The sequence below is a fragment of the Pygocentrus nattereri genome, chromosome 16 (assembly GCF_015220715.1).
Source record: "Pygocentrus nattereri isolate fPygNat1 chromosome 16, fPygNat1.pri, whole genome shotgun sequence".
NCBI classification, from domain to species: Eukaryota; Metazoa; Chordata; class Actinopteri; order Characiformes; family Serrasalmidae; genus Pygocentrus; species Pygocentrus nattereri.
The window spans coordinates 18,552,533-18,579,162 of record NC_051226.1 but is presented as its reverse complement, the minus strand read 5'-3'; the positions used below and the strand labels follow the sequence as shown (position 1 = coordinate 18,579,162).

Here is a 26,630-nt window from a genome sequence, read left to right as displayed (position 1 = left end):
AAGGTGCCCTGGCTGGTTGGATTGACATTGCAGCTCACTGGATGACGGACCTGAAGGAGGGCGTGTGTCTCAGTGGTTTCTGGTTCAACCATGAGCACTGCTGCTGGAACTCCAAAGAGACCACGTTCCAGGAGCGAGACAAGTGTCCTAACTGGAAGAGCTGGGCCGAGCTCCTCATTGGCTACAATAATGGGCCTTTAGCGTACATCATGAACTATTTAATGTATGTCTGCTGGGCCCTGTTCTTCTCGTTCTTAGCCGTGTCTCTAGTCAGATCCTTTGCTCCCTATGCCTGTGGCTCTGGTATCCCAGAGGTAAGGCCGACAATAATCCATTTTTTCTTTTCAGTTTCTCTATTTTTCCTCCTGATTAGAACTGCCAATATTTGCAGGGATGCTCTTGCTTCTGAGGAGTTCATTCATTTACAGACATAAGCAAAAGTTTGGGTGCCCTCAGTAATATATTATTTGTATTGATGTGCTAAGTGAAAATAACACACATCCTTTAAAATATTGGGGGAAAAACCCTAAAATGTGGCCTGTGCCATATATATATATATATATATATGTGTGTGTGTGTGTGTGTGTGTGTGTGTGTGTGTATATATATATATATATATATGTATGTATGTAAATTTTTGTATAGCTTGTGGAATGTATTTTCATTTAAATCAACAAAACATGTAACTTTGTGAGTGCTTAAACCTTTGCATATGACTGTATATGCTGATTTATAATCTGACAGAAAAATGTCTCAGTTACTCTCTCTGACATTGAATTTTTAGCATCGTTTTTAAAAATGACCAAACAAGGTAATTGAAAAAAATGAGCTTGATCTTGCACCCTCGGTACGAGTGGCATCTAATCTTTCATTAAGCTAAAATTACTGAAAGACAAAAGATTTTTTTGTCTCAAAAACATGTGGTGTAATAATTTGAACTTTTTTCATTTATTAGTTTTAATGTACATATGTACAGATTTAATGTACATTTTGGGTCACACTTTATTTGGATGGTCCCCTACATATACACTAACAGATACACCCCAAACAGGGTTATGCACAACTTTCTGTAACACTGGGCTAAACAGTATGACAAGAAAGGTAAACACCAATTCTTCTGTTAGGGAATAATTAAGAGTTCTTGAACATCCTTAGCTGTGAACAACGTGCCTGTAAGTGGATACAAGTGTATTTTTCCCCCATGTGCAGTGAGGAGGTCTGAGTGGCTAAGACAGGACAATAATCCAAAACAAATTCACAGAAAATTCTCTACTGACCACAGAGTCAGGCTTTTGTAGTGACTACCCTGCTTCTGTGACCTAAAACTCATAGTAAACATGTGTGGGAAGCTGAAGGGGAAAGTCTGAAAGACATGAGGAGAATTTGTAAGGAGGAATGGATTGTCTGTTATGTACGGAGTTAAAAAATAAATAAATAATTTGAGCGAATGTTTTGCAGTTCATACGCATGTTTTCTTAAATCGTTCCCTTGTTTTCTTTTAAATGTGCGCATGTTTTCTTTGCTTCATGGGTACGTTTTTTGTTTATTCGTGGTCACGATTTTCTAATTGGTTCTCTCGTTTTCTTTTAATCGTTGTCATGTTCCATTTTAATGGAACGCACGTTGTTTATTTTTTGTGTAGTAGATACAACTTGTGTTATTTCTCATATTCAGGAGTATCCATAAATATTCCATGGGTTTACAGCAGTGTTTTAGCTGGTAACATTTCTCTATGGCAGCCCACCACACCAAATTCTATGCTGCCATGGCAAAAAAAAAAAAATCAATCCAAACGACCTGTCTAATTCAGTGCCTTAGTGAGTCTGCATTTCTGAATCTGTATACTGCTTTTACCAAAATAAAATACTCATGAAGTGGAATGATACATACATATATTTATTGGCAGCGTTTGAGTAGTTAGGTTAGATAGACAAAGATATTGGTCTCTATCAAAAGGGAAATGTAGTGTTGGTGCATACCTGTAGTGTATATTTGATTCTGTGTAGTAGATACAGGCAGTGTTATTATTACTTATGCAGGAGTAATTAACAGCTCCCTGAGACTGATGGGTTTTGATGAGTTAGATGGCTAAGGTAATGGATAGAGATACTCATCAGGTCTAATTTTGATTTGGGGTGCTATGAGGAAACTGCAATTCCTCTTTGCAGCAAACGGCCCTCAGATTCATCAGAGAAGCTGCAGTTTGGTGGTGAAATGAAGGAAGACAAACTATACCCACAATTTTCACTAAACTGCACTTTCTACTGATCATATTTAACCTGTGACCAGCTGCGGTGTTGGAAAACATCATACAATTACAGGAAGAAATTCTCAGGGAGCTGTTGTCAAAATACAAACACCATGCGTTCAGTTAAAAATAAAACACGACCGATTAAAAGAAAATGAGGGAACGAATTAGAAAATCGTGATCATGAATAAACAAAAACGCACCCATGAAGTAAAGAAAACATGCACACGTTTGAAAGAAAACAAGGGAACGATTTAAGAAATAAAAGAAAATGTGTGTACAAACTGCAAGACATTCGCTCGAATAAGTTTTTTTTATTTATTTATTTTTTAAAAACCGCTTCATTCAACATTAGAAACATTAGGTTAGATTTTTAGAAACATTAGTTAGGTTTTTATTTTTCTATATTTTCTACTTGGGAATAAGCTGATAAACAATGTTAAATCAACATGTTATGTCCCACTTTTTTGCTTATCTTTTCCAAATGTGTCATTAATTTCAGAGGTGTCTGTATTATGTGGTAATATCTTGATTAAGTGTCCTGAATCTGATCCTCAGATTAAGACCATTCTTAGTGGGTTCATCATCCGTGGTTACCTGGGCAAATGGACTCTGATGATTAAAACCATCACTCTGGTGCTAGCCGTGTCATCTGGCCTCAGTCTGGGCAAAGAGGGGCCACTGGTCCATGTAGCCTGCTGTTGTGGGAACATTCTTTGCCACCTTTTCACCAAGTACAGAAAAAACGAGGCCAAAAGACGAGAGGTGAGTGAAAAATAGCAAAAAAAGATTATAAAACAATTTGGAAGAGGATAGAGTGACAGGCCCAGTTATGACTGTCACTGTTTTGCACTATAGGACAGGAAATTATTGGGGGCAACAAGGATTGGTAGTGAAAAAAAGACCTGCATCTTTTAAATTTCCCATTTCTTACCCTGAAAACAGCATCACACTAAGAGGCTGTTTGTCACACAATACTTGGAATAGACTGATAGCTTGTTCCTGTGGTATTATGTTTTCCACAGACACATTCCAAATATTTGTCTGCTGTCTCTATGGCCATAGAACCGGATAGAATAGAATAGATGTAGCCAAATCATACTGTACTGGTTTGCACAATTTGCCATGGAAAGTTGCCTTTAGTTATGCAAGGTTATGCTCTGGTATTCTAATGTTGTTACTGTAACAAAACTAGCTGTTACAGCACTATTGAAAGAAGTGTTTACATGACATAATGCATTTGTTATATTAAGACAAAGTAATTCGATTATCATTTTAGTGAAAAGTCCTTTTGGTGGGGGTTCTTAATTAATTAATTAATTAATTAATTATTTAATTACATTCAAGTCAAGTAATCTTGCTTACAGCAGTTGAATACAGTTTTGCAGACAACATTTAACATTAAAACATTAGATCACTGTTGCTGTATGTTTGGTCTGTTGTAACCTTGGCAGTGGTTTTTGTCCTAACTCTGTATTTATACATGCAGGTGCTTTCTGCTGCAGCTGCAGTTGGAGTTTCAGTGGCATTTGGAGCACCGATTGGAGGGGTCCTCTTCAGCCTGGAGGAGGTAAATACCTCTATTAGGTGATATGCTCCTACTGTCATTTCCTCTGAAAGGAGAGGTTTCTTGCTTTTTGAATGTGACATGAAATTCAGGACAGCCCAAAAGTACAACCCCAATTCCAATGAAGTTGGGACGTTGTGTAATAACATATATAAAAACAGAATACGATGATTTGCAAATCCTTTTCAACCTATATTCAATGGAATACACTACAAAGACAAGATATTTAATGTTCAAACGGATAAACTTTATTGTTTTATGCGAATATTTACTCATTTTGAATTTGATGCCTGCAACACGTTCCAAAGAAGTTGTATTCAATCGAATATAGGTTGAAAAGGATTTGCAAATCATCGTATTCTGTTTTTATTCATGTTTTACACAACGTCCCAACTTCATTGGAATTGGGCTTGTATTAAAACAAGCATTTATTGTTTTCCTACAACCGTCACGTTTATTGACATCAAGTTTCACCAAAGACATTGATCCATAAATATTCCATGGGTTTACAGCAGTGTTTTCGCTGGTAACATTTAGACCTGTCATCTAATTCAGTGCCTTAGTGAGTCTCCCAGGAAGCCCGATTCCCTCCTTCACACCCCATGCACACGTTATGGAATTCAGTTGGTTAGTGACACTAATAGGTTATATTACATTGCCATTTAGTAGATGTTCTTATAAAGCTCTAATAAAATAAGCTTATTCTGTATTAGCTCTGATACTGGCATTTAAATATTATGGGCAGTAGATAATACCACTGTCATGAAACAGTTTCTTACACACTACATTTAGACTAACTAAATCAAGCAGCATGCCAGTGGTGTGGGACTAATTCATGCTTCACACATGCTGTAAAAAAATCTGTGCAGTGCATCAAATTTAAATAAATTTAAACATTTAAAGATGACCATGCTGAAGAGCACAGCGACTTTTTGTAGCTCTGAAACTACTAAAATGTGAAGTTATCCCATTAGAAAATGCCATCTACTCAAGCCTAGTGTGTTTTATTCTGTATACTGCTTTTACCAAAATAAAAAACTCATGAAGTGGAATGATACATAGATGTATTCACTGGCAGCTTTTGAGTAGTTAGGTTAGATAGAAAAAGATATTGGTCTCTATCAAAAGGGAAATGTCGTGTTGGTGCATACCTGTAGTGTATATTTGATTCTGTGATTCAATGGCTTTGTTACTGGCAGATAAGAAGTCTTTTTCATGATCTTCGGCTTCAAGTTGATTGAGGTTCATGCTGAACTCTTCCTTCCTCTAGGTCAGTTACTACTTCCCCTTAAAGACACTGTGGCGTTCTTTCTTCGCTGCTCTTGTGGCTGCCTTCACATTGCGCTCCATTAACCCATTTGGAAACAGTCGTCTGGTGCTGTTCTACGTAGAGTTCCACTCTCCCTGGCACCTCGTAGAGTTGGTGCCATTTGTGCTGCTGGGAATTTTCGGAGGCATTTGGGGTGCCTTCTTCATACGGGCCAACATCGCCTGGTGTCGGAGGCGCAAGACAACGCGTCTGGGCCAGTACCCTGTACTGGAGGTCCTGGTGGTGACTGCAATCACAGCTGTTCTGGCGTTCCCCAATAGCTACACACGCATGAGCACCAGTGAGCTAATCTCAGAGCTGTTCAATGATTGCGGCCTGCTGGACTCCTCCCAGCTCTGCAACTATTCTAATGTCAGCGACATCAAGCTTAGTGGCAACACATTGCCCGACCGCCCTGCTAGCCATGACGTCTACATGGCCATGTGGCAGCTGGCACTGGCACTTATCTTTAAGATGCTCATCACTGTGGTGACTTTTGGCATGAAGGTAAGTTTAATTAGTAGTACAGCTATTGGAATATGATGCTTAACATGAAGGAAAAAATTAAGTAATTTTAAAATTCTTTGACGAAATTGTGTTTGAAAGTATTGCATCATTTTATATATTTCTAGCACCTAAAAATTAGATTCAATTCTGTCTAAAATCAATTAACAACCAGTGGCACTCCAAACTTGACGTATTATTTATAGACAGTTATTGGGTGCTAAGTATTTTCACTGGTTTGCTGAAGAGGTGTTCACTGGATTATAGCTGGGAGGGGAGGGTGAATGATAATATTTGTGAGCCAAATTTGAGATGTTTTAGAGGTGTGCAGAATTCATTTCATGTTGCTTAACGATTACAGGAAAACAAGAATTTTGTCAAATACATAATGTCAAAATGACCAAGGACAAGAACTAAAATGGTAAAAAAGGTCCATTTTGAGGTTTACTTTCAATTATAGAATTTTGGGAAAATTCAATATAAGACTGATCATAAAAGCTGTACTAAGTCTGCTTTACTAAACTGCATCTAGAGTCCATTGGAGTTCACTGGGGTGATGGTTTAGTGCCTGGGTCATCCTTTGTTATGAGACTATAAGCTGTTATTTTGTTTCCATTTTGACGCTGGCCATTTTCCCCCATGCCAGATACCTTCAGGTCTATTCATTCCCAGCATGGCTGTGGGAGCAATTGCAGGCAGGCTGCTAGGAGTGGGCATGGAGCAGCTAGCATATTACCACCATGACTGGGTGATCTTCAAAGGTTGGTGTTCACCTGGTGCAGACTGCATCACACCAGGCCTCTATGCCATGGTGGGCGCTGCTGCCTGTTTGGGTAAGTGAGAAATACAGCCCACTGCATTGGTCTTATCCTCCATAAATGGTACACAAGTGTTTAAATTTTTTTCCTGTCATGATTCAAGCTAAATTGTGTAAAACAAAACTATAATCAAATCTAAAATGAAAACTAGCAGTCTGCAGTAAGCATGACATGAACTCGTTCATCAGTGGTGCCCTACTCTGCAAGATCACTGCTACCAAACTGCATCGCTGGATTATTGCCTGTCACCCTACACATCACAGACAAAATAATTGTGTGGACTGTTCTGGAATGCTTTTAATGTGATTAAAGAATGGGAATGATATATCTGCCTTTTTCCACAGAGGAAAACCCTTTGGAAAGGGTGGAGTTTTAAACTGCAGCTTCTCTCTTCATTTTCTCTTTCCAGGTGGTGTGACTCGTATGACGGTCTCTCTGGTGGTCATTATGTTTGAGCTGACGGGAGGATTGGAGTACATTGTGCCTCTAATGGCTGCTACCATGACAAGTAAATGGGTAGCGGATGCACTGGGTCGTGAGGGAATCTATGAGGCCCACATCAGACTGAACGGTTACCCATTCCTAGAGCCTAAAGAGGAGTTTAGCCACAAGACACTGGCCATGGATGTTATGCGGCCTCGTCGTAGTGACCCCCCAGTCTCCATTATAACTCAGGATGGTATGAGTGTAGAGGAGGTAGAGGCTCTAATCGCAGACACATCTTACAGCGGCTTCCCGGTAGTGGTCTCTCAGGAGTCACAGAGACTGGTGGGCTTTGTGCTGCGTCGCGATCTAGTCGTTTCCATCGGTGAGAGACTTAACACAAATTGGAGCTTGAAAGTTTATGTGACTAGGCAAAGTGGTGGAATATGTGTCTGTTTAGATTTTATGTATTTGATTTAATGTACTCCCAGGTGACCCATGGACTTACTTGGAGTAATGCACAACACAGTATTCAAATCTTTTTGCTTAAAATATTTTCGTATGTAAAATATTTTATTTTTAAAATGTGTTTATAATATATAATATAATACAATAATATATAATGTATGTATGTATGTATGTATACGTCTGTGTGTGTAGCTCCACTTAATTTCATAATTTTGCTTAACATGAGATATTTCAAGAAGATATAAAAAATATTTGAAATTTTATTCCAAACTATACATCCATTGTTTAAATACCTGACTAAGGAAATGGTTTGGCAAGAAAAATTACACAATTTCCCACTTCTCCCAGATGTAGTTGATCAGCCAAGATATATTTGTAGTCCAAATTTAGCTTTTTTTTTATCTTAATGCTGGAGCTGTGGGACTAATGTCACTAACAAATTAGCCCAAATAGTTTCTTCAAATATTCAAATAACCATGTCCACCCCTAGATCTTGCTCAAACTGTTGTGTGAGCCACAGATAGCTTTTGAGAGCTTTTAGTTATTTTTCTGCACCGCTACTCATTTCTTCTCTCTTTCCTTCAGAGAATGCTCGGCAGCGACAAGAAGGTGTGGTCAGCACCTCTCGGATTTTCTTCACAGAGTACACGCCCCCTCAACCACCCAACTGCCCGCCTCCCCTGAAGCTGCGCGGCATCATGGACCTCAGCCCTTTTACCGTTACTGACCACACTCCCATGGACATTGTGGTGGACATCTTCCGCAAACTTGGGCTGCGCCAGTGTCTTGTTACTCATAACGGGTAACAAGCTTTAGCATTTTAACTCTATTTCAAAGACAGTTAGGAAGTGTTTTATGAATTACTGTTTTTTGTGAAATAGTGGCAGTGCAGGCAGGAAATTAGCTCATAGGCAAGCAGTTTTTAATATCCACTCTGTCTTCACAGCTTCTAAATATTCTCTCTTTCTTCACAGGCGTTTATTGGGGATCATCACCAAGAAGGACATTTTAAAGCACATGGCCCAAATAGCCAACCGTGACCCAGACTCCATTCTCTTCAACTGAAGCTCCAAGCTGGCCTTTCTTATCTCACTCATGCTCCAGTGTGTAGCCACTTGTCAGGCAGGGAATGGCTGTCTTGACCAATCATTTGCACTACAGCACAGCTTGTGCTGGATTAGAGTCCACTCACACTGTGATGGCCATTTGTAGGGCCTCAGAGCTGCAGGCATGACGCCAAGGTGGACAACTTGCAGCAAAACACCCTATGCACCTCGGCATTGCTTAACCACCAAACTTGGCCAAATCAAGATGCCAGGTTTTTTTGTTTTCATTTTTTCCCCCTAAGTAGCCAGTCTATCATAACATATCAAGACTATCACTTCATGTTGAAAAAAGAAAACATTCTGTGGGTTTGCACATGCCACAATCCCAATCATGTTTACCTTTAGATATGTTGAAATTCCTGCAAAATGATAAACTGTGAAATAGACAGACTCTGAAAACTCAAAGCCCCATGTTCTCTCAGTAACCGAGGAATGCTTTGTTCATCTTTCATTTGAATATGTTTCATGGATGTCACAAAGAATGAGCTAAAACCATCTAAACTAAAATTGGTGTAAGTTTTCACATCCATGTGTTTTCTGTGTTGTGAACCCTTCCATTTTTTATTTGTAGTGTCCGTCAGAATTTTGGCTTTAAATAACTGTGGCTTTTTCAGCTTCTTCAGCGGAATCATCAGTGGGGTTGTCGTTTAAGGAAAGTATTTCAGTTCACAGTATTAAGAAGTGTGTGGGGAAAGTTGCAGAGCACTTTTATTTTTCTCAAAGAGCCACTGCTTTGGGGATTGCAGTCTTTTTTACCTTTACATTATCTTCAATGATGAAATGTACAAGGACATTGGGCATTCCACTCTCTACTTTAAATTGGCTGTTTTTGTGCTTAGTTGATCTGGCATGAAATTGCTGCAGGGTGTCGTATGTTCTGCCCATCAGGCAGAAGAGGTCCTCAGATGAGTTTTGTTTTCTTTGCTAGAAATCCTGTCTTGTTGCTTTAGTGGTTGATTACAGCAAGCAGTGCAGATCTTCACCTAGCCAGGTGGCTCAACCCACATTGTCAGAATGCAAATTTGCAGAAGTGATCAAGTCCACAGAAATGTGGTTGTTTAGGCTTTAAAGAAGAGTAGTAAAGGTAATTGTAACTGTAATGGCCTGACTAATCACAGACTCGTCACCTCATAACTTCAGGCTTCATTTCATGTATTTAATTTATGGTAGGCATAACGAGCCACCTGTAATATGTTAAATATTGTATTATGCTATATGCCTCATGATCTGATGCATGCGTGGTTGAACTTTCTCTCATATATCACAAGCATTAACTATGACCCTAATTCCAATATTTTTATTTAATGTACACATTTTATGTAAACACTACTCAAAACAGTATCTAAAATTTAAATACTCTGTCTGATTATACTTTCTAAAGCTTCCAAACTTGCGTACCTGGATTGTAAGGCAGCCATTGCTGTGCTATGAGCCACCTACCTGGGTTTAAATCTATGTGTTATTATGGAAGTGACTTACAGTAGAGATCAGATGATTATAGATTACATGCTCATGTTTGCGTTGGCTGTCTATTCGTTTATGACACTGCCCTTGGTCTGCTGCATAAGCTTACCAATAAAATACGTTCTCATTTTTTACATCCTCCAAAGACACATTTATATGTATTGCTTTAAGCTTTTTCTAATCTCATCGCATACCAGAGTTGATACTGGATTTTTCATCTAACCATGTACCATGACATCTGATTTCATTATTAGGTATTACTAATGAGAGAAGAGCTCAAGGGCTTCAAGAAAGGTTGAAAAGTCTGTAAATTGCGATGCACAAAAAGCCACTTTTCCTGCAGAGTATTTCTTTTATTTAAAAAAACAAAACAAAAAAAAACATTGTGTACATGTCGGGTCTTAAACAATGTAACGTCTTTTAATCCGTTGTTTGTACTTATTTCAATTGTCTAATCAATGCTTGTTGATCATGAACATATGTTAGTATTAAATATGAATGTAACATTATCACAGTAATTTATGCATTAATACCCATGAGACAAGTTAAGATGTGATCTCCTGTGTTTATTTGATTGTATGTAAACATACAAATAGCTAAATCCTTTATGTTCTCGCTTTCCTTTAGAGCAAGTTTTCTGGTGGGTTCTGCCAAAACATAATGGCCGGCAACCTATTTGTGATAGTGTGGTATGTGAACAGCTGTACCTCATACTGCAAAATGAACACTGATTAGCTGCTGATGTGCCACACAGCAAGCTAATACCTGACATGTTTGGAAAAATGAAGGGTAAATTTTTAAACATAGTATAAACAGGATGATGATGCATAGACCAAGACACAGTTAGTGAAAACAAACTGAAACAGCAGCCCATTTTGGTGCCACAGCACAAAAAAGACAACCTTGTAAAGGGGAATCATGCCCCACTACCTGGTGTAAGAAGCCCCCTTGGCTAATCTTTTACAGAATGTTTTATTTAGGTCAATTTCTAATCCTAGAATTTTTAAAAAAATTGTTATTAGGCAAAGTACAAAACCAAAAAGATTTAAAATTAAATTGATGCCTATGTCAGCATCTGTGTTATTGAATTAACTTAATTGTCTAATGTTGATTTAAAATGAATTAATAACAATAATCATAATGTCATTATTATTGCAGCAACAACAATTAATTCATCAGCATTCAACATTTAACTGAAAAGTACAGCTGATTATTATAGCTTAGAACAGATCAGGCGTGGATGTAGCTGTTAAGCTGACTAATAATGTTTCCAAATTCTAGCTTATGATAGCTTCCGCTAGTATGTAACGCCAATGCTAGCCAGTCAGTGAAACTGCAGTGAATAACTTTGTCTTTCTGATGAAAATATTAATAAATAATGTATTTATGGTGATATGGAGCACTCGCCTGATGGACTAATTGCACCAAAGAAATCTAACAAATCTAACATTCACTTTGGAAGTATAAAACATGTATTTTAATTCTTCTCAAAACCAGCTCTACTAATCGGCCTACCCACCTGCATCTGACTATTCATGTATAAATGCATAGATCACCATTATCTAATGGGACTAAAATGAGATCAAGTGAAATAATCAAATTATTGAGGAATGAATCCAGATGTAATTTCATTGCTTTAAGCATAGACTGTCAGTAAATGGGCTTATATTACATTTGGTCTCATCATTTGATCAAAAGAGAAATTAAGGGGGCTTTTTCCTCTAAGTTACCAAATGACATTACAAGTCACTAACAGAAGCACCACTATGTAGTGTATATCTTGAACTGGCATTCTGACATTAACAACCTGTTATCTTTCTACCTATACAGTTTTAGAGCCAGTTTTCCAGGCCCAGATTAAACATAGACTAAAAAGAATTTCCAGTGATGGCTCTCCATTGACACTAAAATTTAGTCCACAAGTAGGCTGGGAAACCCATAATAAATGTGTTTGCAAGTAACTTTAGGTTCAGTGTACTGTAGCTGTGTTCAGCAACTTTAGTTTCCTCTATTAGCCTCATAGCATGTTTCCTAACATAGATTCCTGCAAAATGACTTTTCCCACCACAAAGTGAAATTTCTGTAAACTTACAGGTCATTAGAGGACCAAATAGTTTGTCTGTTTCTGCGAGAGACATACGTAGTAACATGCAGGCTTACAGCCTGAGGAACTGTGTGGAAAAATATCTTAGAATTAAATAAAAAAGCCTCTGAAGGATGACCAATAAACAGTCTCATAGAAGAAAGTCAGTTCAAAGCCTAGTATGTCATATACATACAACCGTGATTTCGACAGTGTGAGTCAGTATTCACTATCGACGTTTCCTCACTGACTCTCTCACACAAAAACATAGGGGGTCTTCCACATAGTTTAAACTCAAATTCTGGATGAGATAAATGGTGATTCAATGTGAATTTCCGTCAGACTGTAATGAGGATCAGACGCGAGTACTGAGTCACACGGTGCTTACGATCATGGTTCATATTACAGTGAGGCCTGAAGGTGTCCTCATACCCTTGGTGATTCATTTCATCCACAAAGATACAAAAATGTCCTTTATTTTATAAAAGGCAATTAACAATAGAAGTATTATCAACATTTCAGTTTGCAGAGTGCTATGTTGAAACAGTATTTGTTGAAATGTACTATTCTATGCTACAGTTGTATCTTTACAACTACACATGGTCTGTTATAAGCTTCACATGTCTGCGTTTAATCTAGAATGAGCAAAAAATATTCATGTGAATCACTGTTAGTTTAGCAATAACATACTACTAGAATTCCATAGAGGCGCTACAAGAAATCAGCATTATTGCAAAGGTAATTATTTCCTCGTTTTTGACTGAGTTTTGAGATTTTTGGCCCACAACAAAACTCTGTTAATCATAGTTCACCACTGGTGAGAATGATTTGATGATGTTTATTGTGTATTTGCTTGGCCATGAGTCATTTATTTTTTGAAAGAATATATTATGAAGAATACAGGCATATTAAACCATTTTAGAGTGCCAGTCGATTAAGATCCATTACCCACAGTTTGCTTTTTTAACTTACTTTTTCTGTACATTTAGCTGTTTGAAGCTCCATCATAGAAAGCATAGAAAAATAGCTGTGAGCACAAGTCCCTAGTGTGTCTATCCATTTGGATTTTTCCATGCGTCTGGCAGCACCATTCACATCTGCTCTAATACATGGAGAGTTCAGTAAATTCCTCTGCTGCTTTCCCACTAGCTCCAAATCTTATGTGCCAGAGAATTCCTTATTTGAGGTCATGATACACATTTTCAGAGGGGATAAAGAGGAGACCTCACTTCAGCTGGATGCTGGATCAGGGGTTTCCGTAGTCGCTGAGGCCATGAAAAATAGCAGCGATTGCTCTCACCATATATAACCACAATAGGACACTTCTCCAACTGTTTTTGATAATGGCATGTGCCTTTTGTATGTCATTAAGCTGGTTGTATAGTCGTGAGTCATTTGAGCTCACTCCATGGAGGTTTCTGAGTAAACAGGAAGTCATGGTTGGCTTCCTAAATCCTCTCATTTTCAGTCTTTCTCACAGTCCTCTGTTGAGTCGCTTCAGAAGAACCCATTGGACTTTCATCCAAACAAAGAAAACTAGACCACCACTCACTATGCCAGAGGTCACAGGTCAAAGCGGAAGGCTCCAAAGTAACTTGATGAGTCTTCCGCATGTACAGCAACAGGGGAAGACACGGAGACAAAGATCTCATCACCCGCCCGCAGCTCGAACAGGCCGCCCTGATAGACAGAGTGCAGAGCATTCTCACTGTCCGGCGCCCAGCACTTGGTGCCCACTCCCTTCAGAAGCTGAATGGGCCGTGCGTACGCCGTCTTCTTGTACACACACTGCACCACCTGGTGACTCTCAGAACTGGACTGCCGCTCACTGCTGGACAGGGTGAGGTAGCGGAAATAGACCTGGGCATATAGGTAGTAGCGTCCGGCCTTGGGGATGCGCAGGCGGCCATTGGAGACGGTCATGTTGTGCAGGTGGGAGCCGAAGCTCTGGTTGCCCCAGGAACGCACAGGGTGACGGCAGGACTGGTGCAGTTCTGCCTGAGGGGTTAGAGATATAGGGCCTGCAAGAATGAAGAGGAAAGTTAAAGAATGTGGATGTATAACGTCATATTCATGAACGTAATACTTAAAAAAAATAGTCCAGCATTTTTCAACCTAAGCTCTAGCTGCCACATCAGCATATAGCCAATTACCACAGACAATAATTTAAGACTTTTTTATTGTTGACATAGAACACACTTATAGAAGCCAATGGGCAGATGTTTATATGAAATGTACATTTCTGTAGGACGCTTCAATGAACTCCTGCCAGAAACCTCTGGGAACCACTTTTTCACTATTTTGCTCCAATGTTGCGATGTCATGTTAAATAGTACACATAGACCCCGTTTACACCTGGTTACTTCATGCATCTTGAATATGCGGATTACTTTTAGATAAGGTCAAGCCACATAAAAATGTAAATCTAAATGCACCTAAGATGCATTTAAAACAGATACAAATCCGATCACTCAGACCACTTATACCAGAGACGCACTTGACTATCAAGTGTAAATGCATGTGGCTAAAATCTAGAAGTGACCAGGTGTAAACAGGGTTAAATAGTATGCATCTTTAACTATTATTTTGCCCAATTTTCTCCTAATTTTTTTAGTTATTGCAAATTCCATCCACTAGCTAGGTCTACCCCAATGACATGATGCTACCAAGCTGGGAAGATTAATGTTAGAACAAGCTTCTTCCAAGTCATATTAAGCTAGTCATTGCATCTTTTCAAACTGCTGTTGACGCAATGTCAATGGACAATTTAAATCGCACATGGAGGAGAATGCTAACTGCCAATTCTGTTACATTAGCTAACAGACGTTTGCCTTGGCTAGCATAGAGTTTTTCTGTAAAAAGTCAGTTTTGAGTCAACAGATTTCCTTTTTTTTTCTAAGTAGAGGCAAAGGCATTAATGTTATTGTCCACTGTAATAAACCATACAATACAGATGCAGAGATCAGCTTGACAAACTTCAGAATATTCCTTTAACCTGACTCCTACACTCGTGAAACAACACAATCCGTCCTTAACTAGACACCTCAATGTGTTAGTTTAATGTATTGCTGTGCTCAGTTATGGTTACCAAATTTATTAAAAGTAACAGAAAATGTGTTACACAACACAAAATGCACTAAAATGGGTAACAAATATAATTTTATTTAACCCATCACTTTTTAGAGTGAACAATCATACGCAGTTTGGGAGCATCTTGTTTATCCCATTTAAGGTTTTAAAGCCTATAAAGTATGCATTGCAAATAAAGTATAAATCACAAACAATTGCCTGTTTGCTAATCTCTTTGGTAACAACTGAAGCACTGTTTGAGATCTCACAGTACTTGTGGAAACATTTCTCAAGTGTGGTCTTAAGAGATTCATTATATAAACAGTGCAAACAATGCAGACATTGTTGCTTTTTTTAAGGAATGTTTCAAGCTTCTCTTTGTTATACTTCAGGTCCTGATTTTACTAGTATTACAAAATGAGTATTAGCCTTATATGAAAATATAGGTCATGCTTCAAACCCTCACCCACCAGACACACGCACACACATACACATACACACACACACACACACACCCTGTAGTCCACTGTCTCGGAGAGTGAGGTGAGCAGAAGGGCGCGGATTCCCACCAGTGAGAAACGTTGTCCGTGGCGGAGCTGTTTGTCTTTCTGTAAGAAACAGAAAGGCAGAGCAGAGTGAACGGCTGATCCAAAAAGCAAAAAAGCAATTTGGCATGTTGTTACGTCAAGTGTTACTTTCTTTTTGTTATACTATTCAAATGCAACTGTTACATATTTAATTGCTGGAATTACAAAAAATATCAATGCTTTATGCAATGCTTTATTATGATTAATACCACCTTTATCAAAATCAAAATGTGTCTTCCGTTATACCGCAGCATAAACTGATTTTAATACTCATTTTCCATTTGTTTCAATGTCAAGAAAATAATTTAATGATCATTTTTTCATTACACAAAACAAGACAAGACCCAATAATAACCATTCACGACGTTAAAAAAAATGAAGAGAGGAAAAGCTGGAGCTCATTAAAATACCATGCGTCATATGACATTTTGATACATATTTAACCCTTAAAAGTCAAGTTATTAAGGACATTCTATACTATTTAAACAAAACAATGTAACATTACAACTTCAATTACATAGTAATTTTGTGCTTTATTTTGATGTCAAGAAATGATAAAAAGTATGGATTGTCTTTAGGAAAAACAAGACTATACACAAATCATAATAAATTACATTGAATTATGAAATATAATGAAATTGCACTGAAAGAGCCATGAGTACAGTGACACTCAGCGTGCTCAATCGAGTATGGGATGAATTTGACTATGGCGTTGATGTCTGTACTGCTGGAGGAGGTTCATATTGAGCACTTGTAAAATGACATAATAATCTTTAAGCTCAAGTAAACCATTTACAATTTACTGCATTGGTCTGTAATGACTTACAAGAGAAAAAATCATTTTGAAATCAGATTAATAATTTTATATTACTATTAGTAGTAATAACTATTGAATTATTATTGGTCAATCATAACAAAATACCTTCTCACTTAAGAACACAAAAAAAAACAGTGTGTGATGTGTGATTTTTTTGGGGGTGTGGAGAGAGAGAGAGGGAGAGAGAGAGGGAAAGCTTATCTTAGGATGATCTAAAACCAACTATTTGGCTTCCACGGGTATAACATTACCTTGAAAGACATGCTGGGAGATGATGTTTTCTGTTACCTGAATGAAAACAAAGAAAGTCCCGCTCAGATTTGCAGCAACAGTGAAGACATAAAAACTACAGTATCTACTACATTCATTTTGCTGGTCGCCATTGCCTCTCTATGTCTATAGTTATATATTTATGTATTGAATATCTTTGCTTATTAAACAAAGTAAAGGGTGGTGTTAAAGCTGTGAGCAGGAAATGACTGCACAGCTTCATTCTGCCAGAGGCCAGAGGAGCCATGCTGGCTAAATGGAGTATAGCCAAGAGGCTTTCAGAGCTTTTGTGCCAATAACGTCATTCAGGACACGTTTATCCTCTCTGAATCCAACTTACAGCCAAGGAGAAAACAAAAGACACTGAGATTCCATGTAAAATCCTGCCAACAATACAAAGAAGTGCTGACATCATATGTGATTGACTTTCTCTTCGGGAATCAAAGTGGTCACATATCAGATGTACCAGAAGGTTTTCAAGAGTATCGACTATGTGAAAGGAGAGAAAAAAACAAACCAAAGTGGAAACAAAAACACCAACGAGGGAGACGATAGCTTAGAGAGGTGAGGGGTTCCACTTCACTTGAATTGTTAATGCCTCAAAAAGCTGACTTGCACTTTTAACTAAGTGCAGTAGGCCAAAGCAAACTGCCATTGTGTTATTAAATGAAGAATAAATGCCATATGGCCAAAGAAATGTCTGTTATCCACTGAACCTGAACTGTGAAAGGTGCACTATATCCAAAGTTCTGAAATTAGGGGTATTATTAAGCAATTTGCCCCCCACCATACCAACCCCCCACACACCCATTTGCTGCAGTAACAGCAAACTAACCCTAACCCTAACCCTAACATCACCTATTGGATGGTTTTTGAAGGTTCTCCATCACTCTAGAGAACGCACTTCCACTGCTCTTTAGCCCAATGCTGAGGGGCTGTATAACCATCTAACTGCCACGTGTGAGCTTTTTTGCACAACTGAATGCCTCAGTCAACAATGTGTGCACCTTGTTTGCACCTTGAGTTGAATTCACTGAATAGAAGGGGTGTCTAAATACTTTTGCATATATGTCTGTAGCAATATTACCAACCTCCAATTAGCAACAGGAACACCACAAAGTAAATCTTTATCATACAGATAATGGGCGCCTAAAGGAAATGTTAACTGAATTTCATTCAACTGAATTCTCCAATTGAATCCATTGGTACACAAAAGCCTTGCTTGTTGAACTGGTTTCCTGGAGTTGGTGCACGGCAGATATTAGCAATTGCACATCTGCATTCATTTTTGTTTACAGAAGCCTGCCAAAAAGTCTTTTATGCCTTTAGGTACAATTACTGCTATAGTTCTCTTGGCGGCAGTAATATCACAAACCTTCATAATAAAGTGAATGATCCCATTTAAATACAAGAAGAAAAGATCTGCCAGATACACGTTACAGTGGAAGTACATATTAGCCCTATATATATATATAAACACACACACACACCTATTCAGCCTACTCAATTCACATATATATATATATATATATATATATATATGTGTGTGTGTGTGTGTGTGTGTGTGTGTGTATTGTTGCTGTCGGAATAAAACCTTGTATCTCCATTTTGGCTGTTTTTTTGGTTGTTATGTCAGTTGGCCTTTACATTGTGTGCAAATTTCATTATGAATGGACCAAAAGAAATGGCCCAAAAGTAATTGGAAAAAGGTTTAGTTCCATTGACTGACATTAAAAGTAAAATTAAAGCAAGTAAGTGCATATTCATAGCTCCAATCTTAACTTAATCTCTATATGTCCATAAATGGACTATAAGTGTGAGGAAGAACACAATACATTTTTAAATTATAACAATGTTTACAGTGTTCACACATCTAACTAGCTTTCATTTTCTTCCAATGAGTCAGAAGGAGTTGGAGAGACAGAGAACAGAGTTGAAGCGTCCTCGGAGATCCTTGCCTGTATTATTAGCGGATAGCTGTTTTTTCAATGATTACCACCACATTTTTGTGGTCGGTGAAGCTCCACTCTCCAACAAATTTCCCATTTTCTCAAACAAATGACATTCACTTCACAGGACATTCAAGCAAACTGCTCCCATAACACTGGAATCAGGACAACTGGTCTGATATGAATTAGACATCAAGCCTCACTGATTAGAGGCAGATGATTCCTGATTCGTTTTTTATTGTTTTTTAAATTTATATTTCTGAAACAATTATTTTAATGCATGCCACATGTCACATGAGTCACAGCTAGAGCCTATCTGACAGATTTAGAGAATTTAAAAATCAGCTCTTCATTCATTTAGCGATAAGAGCACCACAAAGTAAAGCTGTTTCATAGGTGTCCAAAAGGGATACTCAAGAGAAGTTTAAAGGTCCAATAAAATAAAAAAACTGTGGCACAAAAAAAGCCTTGCTGGATGAATTTGCTTTCCTGGAACTGATGCATGGCACACATTAGCAAGTGCACACTTGCATTCATTTTTCCTCAGGTCTTGAGAATCCTGCCAAGACTTTCCAACCAGTTTTTCAGCCCTTCTAGTTTATAACAAAACATCATGCTATAGCAAGCACAACATCAGATCCTTATGATAAATCACAAGACCACTTATTAAAAAATGAGAATGTACCCACGCTTACCTTGGAGATGTATGCCTTAATTCCCTCAGCCAGTTTGATACACGGTTCACCAAACAGCTGGACCAGGCCATCAGGCACCTCCTGGTCTTTTTCCAGAGCATTCAGCAGCCCTAGACACCGTAGTTCCTCAGAAACACCCTGACTCCGGGCCTGAGTATCAGCAGACAGAGTAAAAACAAAGATACTTCAGATTTAAAAATAACAAAGTTTATCTTTTTACTAAAGGACGTCTATCTGACATAGCACACAATTCAGTCTCCAGTCACAGCACAGCTCTAATGAAATTCTGCTGAAAATTAGGCAAATGAAGGCAACGTTTCAGATCATGTGGACAGATGTGCTATGAAGTCACCATCCTCTCTCCACCATTACACTGCTTCCAGTCATCACTGCTTTTATCATCAAGATAAAAGTCTGTAAGCAAAACAATGACAAAAAGCTTCATAAACATGTTATGGCTTGAATGAATGATTCAATCTTGCTGTCAAAACCAAACTCAGTTGTGTCTCATTTTTTCTCTCAATCTCAAGCAAGCATTACAGGCACGCAAGAGAGCTTGAAAGCACACATTCCAGTGCTCTTTTGTTAAAAGCCATAGATTATTTCGATTTCATCCTACATTTTTCTTGTATATTATTTTTTCCTGAGCTCAACTTATGACATTTGTGTGTCATAATTTATTTTTTACATGCTCATTTTCCAACCTTGTTTTTATCCTTTATCATTAAACTGGCAGTTTTTGTTACTGTGCCTTTAAGATTGATTATATGTAAGTGATTTATGTTCTGACTGGCTGCTGGAGCTAACCTGCTATAGGCTAAATAGGTGGGTATATGTAAATATTTTTGCAACATCACAGAATACAAGATTCAAAACAGGCTGTTTCTGCTGTTTAGTTTCTATGTAAGAACTGTATGAACTGGGGGTGAATGATATACTTTCAAACATCAACAGTGTTTACATTCTATTAATGAGCCAATTAATTTAAAAAAAGCAAAGAAAATTCAGTTTTCCATGATATGAGTCCTTTAAAGTCAGCCAAAACTTGTTTAAGAGCTTTAATTTTATTACTGTACTAAATGAAACATTGCCTGATATTTTGTGGTCCCACAGAGGCACAGAGGCACGATTACACTTTTCTCCCACCAAGAATTCCAGATTTAAATAATATGCAATCTCCCCTCTTCCCAGGGTAAACAGTGCTGTGGAGTTCAATTCATTTTACCACATCAATTACACATTCTGTGCTCAGTCTGTGCTCAAACTGAATGGGATTCTGTTCTACAATTAATTTTCTTTTTTACACACTGGACTCACAAGAGTGAGCTGACCAGGTCAGCAGACAGATAGACTAAAAGGCTCCTCCAATAATATTCAGAGACAGGCTTAAAGGATGTAAAACTGCAACATAACAGGTAAAATGTCATTTGGATTTAACAAATTCAAATGTCTGTGTTTATGTTGGAGCATAAAATAAATGTGAAATGTGAATGTACGCCATCTGTAAATCCCACAGGGGTGCTCGCAGAAATGAGCTTGATAATTGCAGTGGTAAAAATGCAACTTATACAGCAAATTAAAGGGATTGTCATTTCTCTATTAAAATCTGCAATGTGATTATATGCTGGGAATTCTTTTTTTATTTTATGACAGCATCTGGTTCTGTTTAAACAACATAATAAAATTAATGAAAGAACTGCAATATCCTAAGCTTTATATATGTTCCCCTTACCCTCTAACATGACACTAATCAGCTCTGGAGTTAGTTCTAGTACGCTGTTGGACAGATTACAATACTGATTGCAAATTCAACGATTTATCTAATTGATCTGGTCTACTGATTTATTTAGTTGCATAATTGCTTAACTGGATTCATAGAGTTAGAACCATCTGAAGATATATTCCACACCCTCTTCCTACCTTCACACATATTTCTTTTTCCCAAAACCATATGCAATTATTGCCATCAGTCATAGTGACACAGCCATTATGTGTTTAATCAATGTTTTTCCCCAAGATCCAGCATTTGCAACATTTTCTGTACCAAAAACAGTCATAATTCATTTTACATAATCATTTTTTTTCCATAATAAACATGCATAAAACCTGATTCAGTGACGATTTTTATAAATGAATACAATTTAATGAATAGAAAAACATTGTCTTTGATACTGACAATGAAGCTGATCAGGATCCTCTGTAAGGATCTCCTCAGGCGTGTGCATTTGGATATTTCCTGCACAGTGTTTGACACACCATGGCTGCCAGCTGCAGCGTTAACTTCCTTTCTCCATCTGGTGTTCACACAGTAATGGCATGTTTCATGGTCAGCTAAGAGCACAGACACCCTCTAAGGTTTTTTTCTGTTTGTTTTATATGTAATGCTCATAGCTGAGTGCAGGAAAAAGGCACTGGCTAACATCAACGTCAGACTGTGTTCTTCAAACACCCAATCAATTCTCATGGTCCCTAAACACGTGTAGTAACGACCTGGAGAAGGAACATCTGTTTTGATTCTGCATACTGACTGTAGCATTGAGTGAGCAGCAGGAAATCTTTCGCACTTTCAAGGTCACGCTCAAAAAATTTACTTCCTTTGACTGAAGGATGATAATGTAAAATATGATTTCCAACCAAAACTGCCATTAAATGCTCATTTCCCTGACATTGAAAACTGTATAAATTCATAGCTGTTTTGAAATTTGAATACATGATGGGCTCTGCTTTCTGCTCAGAACTATATGTCTACCGCAGTTTGTGCAATGTCTCCAAAATCCAAAATCAAGGGTATTAACAGAGAATTTGTCCTCCTTTGCTGCAGTAACAGCCTTTACTCTTCTGTGAAGACTTTACACTAGATGTTATAACATTGCTGTGAAGATTTGATTGCATTTAGCCACAACAGCATTATGTTAGATGGCCATTGTTGGATCACAAACATCACTCTAATTCATCTCTAACTCAAGTATAAAATGTTGCTCCATCACTCCAGAGAATGCAGTTCAACTGCTCCACACCAGCAGTGGAGGCTTCATACCCCTACCCCTCCAACTGATGCTTGGGATTAAGCGTGGTGACCTTATTTTCATGTGCAGCTGCACCAGATTCTATTGTACTGACAGTGCTGTTTCATGGAGATTATACAAACTCAGAGTTTGCAACTGAACCTACATGTCAGCTACGGGCACCACTTAAAGTAGCTATTTTACTAATTAGAAAGAGTGTCTCAATACTTTTGGGCATGCAGTGTTCATGTCTACTAATGCACTTCAGAAAAAGGTATGGTCACTTAGCATTAATGTTAAAACAACTATTCTGCATGATGTTCATTTTGTTCAAAACTTTTATAGATGCCATTAAGGGTGCAAAGTTAATGATATGTTAGCATCACATCATGAAATTAATTGTTTAATTAATTTAATAACAAACAACCAAAACATTTAACATGACAAAAAACAAGCATTTATGGTTCCAAAGAACTATAGTGCACAATGATATTAGAGTCATACTGGTACTGGCAGATTTGCTTAAAATAAAAAGTGTCAGAATCAGACAAATGTTTAGATTTTACTGATATTTCAAACTGTTATGTGATGATGTATTTTGTACTCCGGAAGAGCAGAATGTTTATGCAGTACTGAGCTGCAATACTGAAATGTCTACTTTTATAGATTTTACTGTATTTGTAACCCTCTACATCTAAATGTTACATTTCTCCATAATACAAATTACTACTTTTTTAGAAATATCTATATATCAGCAGCAGTATCAGCAGACATGTGCATGAAAAATAACAGATATAGGCATCCCCCCACAATTCCCACATTGGTGCATCCCTACAAAGAATGTCATAATGGCAATCACAAGGTCAGTCACAGCATTTATAATAATCTATTTGACAACGTGCTTTAGTCGCCAACAGAATGGGCCAATCCATGGGCGAATCGAGGGGTGGGGGCAAAGGAGCACTGACCCTAGTTAAAATCTCATTGACCCCTTAAGTGCCCCTCTTCTGTCACTGACCCCTACTTTTGGCAAATTTCATCAGTTTAATGCTGAGCATGCCAGTCACATGCTTTATGTAATGTAGCTCATTTTGATCCCTGCTGTCAACAAGGAGAATTCAGAAGAAGAATCACCTTTTCCAGCAGCAACACATGGTCATTTATGTACACAAATAATTTTAGATACGACACATGTAAAAGTTTCAGTAGTGGTGAAATTGGTTTTCCATACATGACTTCTGTCTTCAATGGCCTGCAATGGCAGTGCAAAACTGTTAATATATGTATAATACCATTATTTGGAAACAAAACAATCAACTACAACTTTGTTTTTTTTTTTTAATTGATGAAACAGATGCTGACTTTTACAATGTCCTCTAGTTACAAAAGTTATTAAGAAGGCAAAAGCATTTTTTTAATAAGTCTACTTAGAAAGCAGTACAATTTTTTATATGACTTGTTGGTATAGTCAATGAACTGAATCAATTTCTTCTTTCACTGTAATTTACTCTCAGAGTGCCCCACAACACTTTACATTTTCATATTAAAATCACTAAAAAATTCTAGTGGACCAAGCCTCAAACCCCACCTACACAGGGTTGGGTTCTGAACTAGCCCCCTTTATTAACTGCCCGCAAGTTTGCATGTTTGAATATGGTAGGTTTTAAGTGATTAGCCTTGTGATTAGATGGTTGACTGTCCACTACTGAATATGGAATGAGTTAAATCAGTATTGCTTAATGAAGTGTTCTCTTTATAGTAAACATATTTAGAGACATGTTGCCATCATTATGGAGCTCGCTGAACTTGAAAGCATTTATTTTTCCCAGAACAAAATCTCTGACTCCAATATGAGCCAATCTAAAAATATTCTGTAATCATCACTAGTTGCCACCATTATATATTCTGAAGCAATATATATCAGCATCCCTTAATAAACAGGCACATATGGAAACGCTGAGTATTTCCATTTGTTTTGGTGTTTGTTTTAACAAGCACATCTCTACAGGGATGATCATGTTTGTAGGTCATCTGTGGTCTTTTTCTCCGAAAGCCTTGTGGTTTTCATTTTGGCAAGGTCAGGCTATTTTCACGACCTTTATGCATTATGTACACAGCTGTCTAAACTCCTGTTGTTGCTCTTCTGCTTCCAAACCTCAGACTCCCAAAAAGTCTGAGAAAATCAGACTGCAATTAGTGCACTAATTCAATCTGATACCAGCAGTCTTTGGTTAAAATAATTTTTAGCTTAGTACAGTAAGTAACTGGCTTCATATTGTCTAAGGACTCTTCGAGGATATTCATACATTCATATCTGCAACAACAAGACCCGTTTTCAAAGGTCATGTGGTCATATGTTTTGGTCTTGACCAATATCAGTATTATTGGAGGGCTATTACAATGTGGCCATGACAAAGGTTAGTGAGTGCTCAGCAAATGAAGCAAAGGCTTGAGAATGTAGATAACATATCCTAACATAGACCAATGCAGGAAAATTCTCAGATCTGTGAAACAAGCACGACTCTGAAAACAAACAGGGTCACCACTGATGCTTTAAAGTGCATATAAAAGTCTAAGACTACTGTAATCTCTTAAAAAGTGCTAGATTTCCAAATGGAAAACTGGTTGCAAGCAGAGTTTAGTACAAATTAATCTAGGACTTATATACATACATAGGTGTGTGTGTGTGTGTGTATATATATATATATATATATATATATATATATATATATATATATATATATATATATATATTCTTCTTCTTTCGGCTGCTCCCTTTAGGGGTCGCCACAGCGGATCATCTGCCTCCATCTTGCCCTATCCACTGCCTCCTCTACTTTTACACCAACCATCTCCATGTCCACCTTCACTACATCCATAAACCTTCTCTGAGGTCTACCTCTTCTCCATCTAACCGGCAGCTCCATCTCCAACATTCTTTGCCCAATATATCCACTATTCCTCCACAACACACCTCCATAACACTGCTCATTCTAATCTTGTCCATCCTTGTCACTCCCAACGAAAATCTCAGCATCTTCATCTCCGCCACCTCCAGCTCAGCCTCCTGTCTTTTAGACAGAGCCACAGTCTCCAAACCATACATCATAGCAGGACGCACTACTGTCTTGTAAATATATATATATATATATATATATATATATATATATATATAGATAGAGATAGATATAAATATATATATATATATAATCCCTGTTTTGCACATTATCTGAGAGAAAATAAGTTAACACATCCTTTAATGGAGAAAGAGAATCAAACTAGCACATGGCTATTTATTTGCAGGATTTAAAATATTGGGAATAATAACATGTTACAACATATTAAAGGCTTTATATATTCACACATTATGACAGTACTAGAAATGGTCCAAATTTACTTGGAATTTTTAATTATTATTATTATAAGTTTATATTCCCCTTTTACTTTTGACGCTCACTTACTGATTAAACAAATCACGTGGTCTCAATATTCTCTGATCAGTTGTCAGAGTCTGGATGGGAAGTATCGATACTCCAGTATCAATCCGCTCATCTTTAGCTTCCTTCCTTTATTTGTGCTTGTGGAAGCGCTCAAAGTAGTCCGTAGTGTGGTTTAGATGAAGTAGGACGCATCGTGGGGGAATGTGTGTATAAAACAAGCTGCAAAGACAATGTACTCCTTCAGGCTGATGCGTTCCGAGTTAATCATGTAGCGTGAAATAACCCGCGTTAGTGCAGCCGTTCACTTAGCATTCACCGAGGGTCATGGGCTGCTAGCTAACTTCACTGAACAGCTTTATGAGTGGGACTACTTTTTTTCTCGCTGCATTTGTTTACCCGAAAAATCCACGCAATACTGAGCGAACTGTGTCCATTTACTCTTCATAAAAAAAACTATTATCACTTATATTCAAAGAAAAGAACTTACTTGAGCCATGGACATATTGAGGTAAATGAAGAGTCCGGTTGTCGAAGCGACTTGGAAAATGATCATGACGGTAATAACCATGGTCATCCACATCTTGGACGGCGCTTCCAGACGGCTTTTCGGCTGAACCATGATGAATGAGCTCGACTCGCTGCTCACAGATCTTAAATAATGTGAGTTTTCCTCGGATGCCAGCGCATTCCTTTCGAATGACTGCTCCTCGCGTTCAGCAGAGGGTGGTGGAGGAGCCGCCACCTCCATGTCCATCACTTTGTCTATTAGTTATAACAGCGAGCTCTAGGCTGAAGAGCATGTCTGAGA

At 37.9% G+C, this 26,630-nt stretch overlaps 2 protein-coding genes across 3 annotated transcripts in view; one reads left to right on the top strand and one right to left on the bottom strand.

The window, feature by feature from the left end:
• clcn5a (chloride channel, voltage-sensitive 5a) overlaps positions 1-10,456 on the top strand; it is a 13,043-nt gene extending 2,587 nt beyond the window's left edge. For both annotated transcript variants that reach the window (XM_017698658.2, XM_017698657.2), the window contains exons 5-12: positions 4-314; positions 2,807-3,013; positions 3,738-3,818; positions 5,086-5,631; positions 6,275-6,461; positions 6,856-7,254; positions 7,923-8,139; positions 8,312-10,456. In XM_017698658.2, coding sequence (XP_017554147.1) covers positions 4-314; positions 2,807-3,013; positions 3,738-3,818; positions 5,086-5,631; positions 6,275-6,461; positions 6,856-7,254; positions 7,923-8,139; positions 8,312-8,402 — 2,039 coding nt within the window. In that variant the 3' untranslated portion in view covers positions 8,403-10,456. The remainder of the gene's footprint in view (positions 1-3; positions 315-2,806; positions 3,014-3,737; positions 3,819-5,085; positions 5,632-6,274; positions 6,462-6,855; positions 7,255-7,922; positions 8,140-8,311) is intronic.
• tnfsf10l3 (tumor necrosis factor (ligand) superfamily, member 10 like 3) lies at positions 10,094-26,630 on the bottom strand. The gene is made up of 5 exons (XM_017698660.2): positions 26,310-26,630; positions 19,378-19,527; positions 16,715-16,751; positions 15,575-15,667; positions 10,094-14,011 (listed from the first exon to the last, which is right to left on the bottom strand). Exons 1-5 carry the CDS (start codon positions 26,574-26,576, stop codon positions 13,554-13,556), a joined length of 1,005 nt encoding a protein of 334 aa, XP_017554149.1. The 5' UTR covers positions 26,577-26,630; the 3' UTR covers positions 10,094-13,553.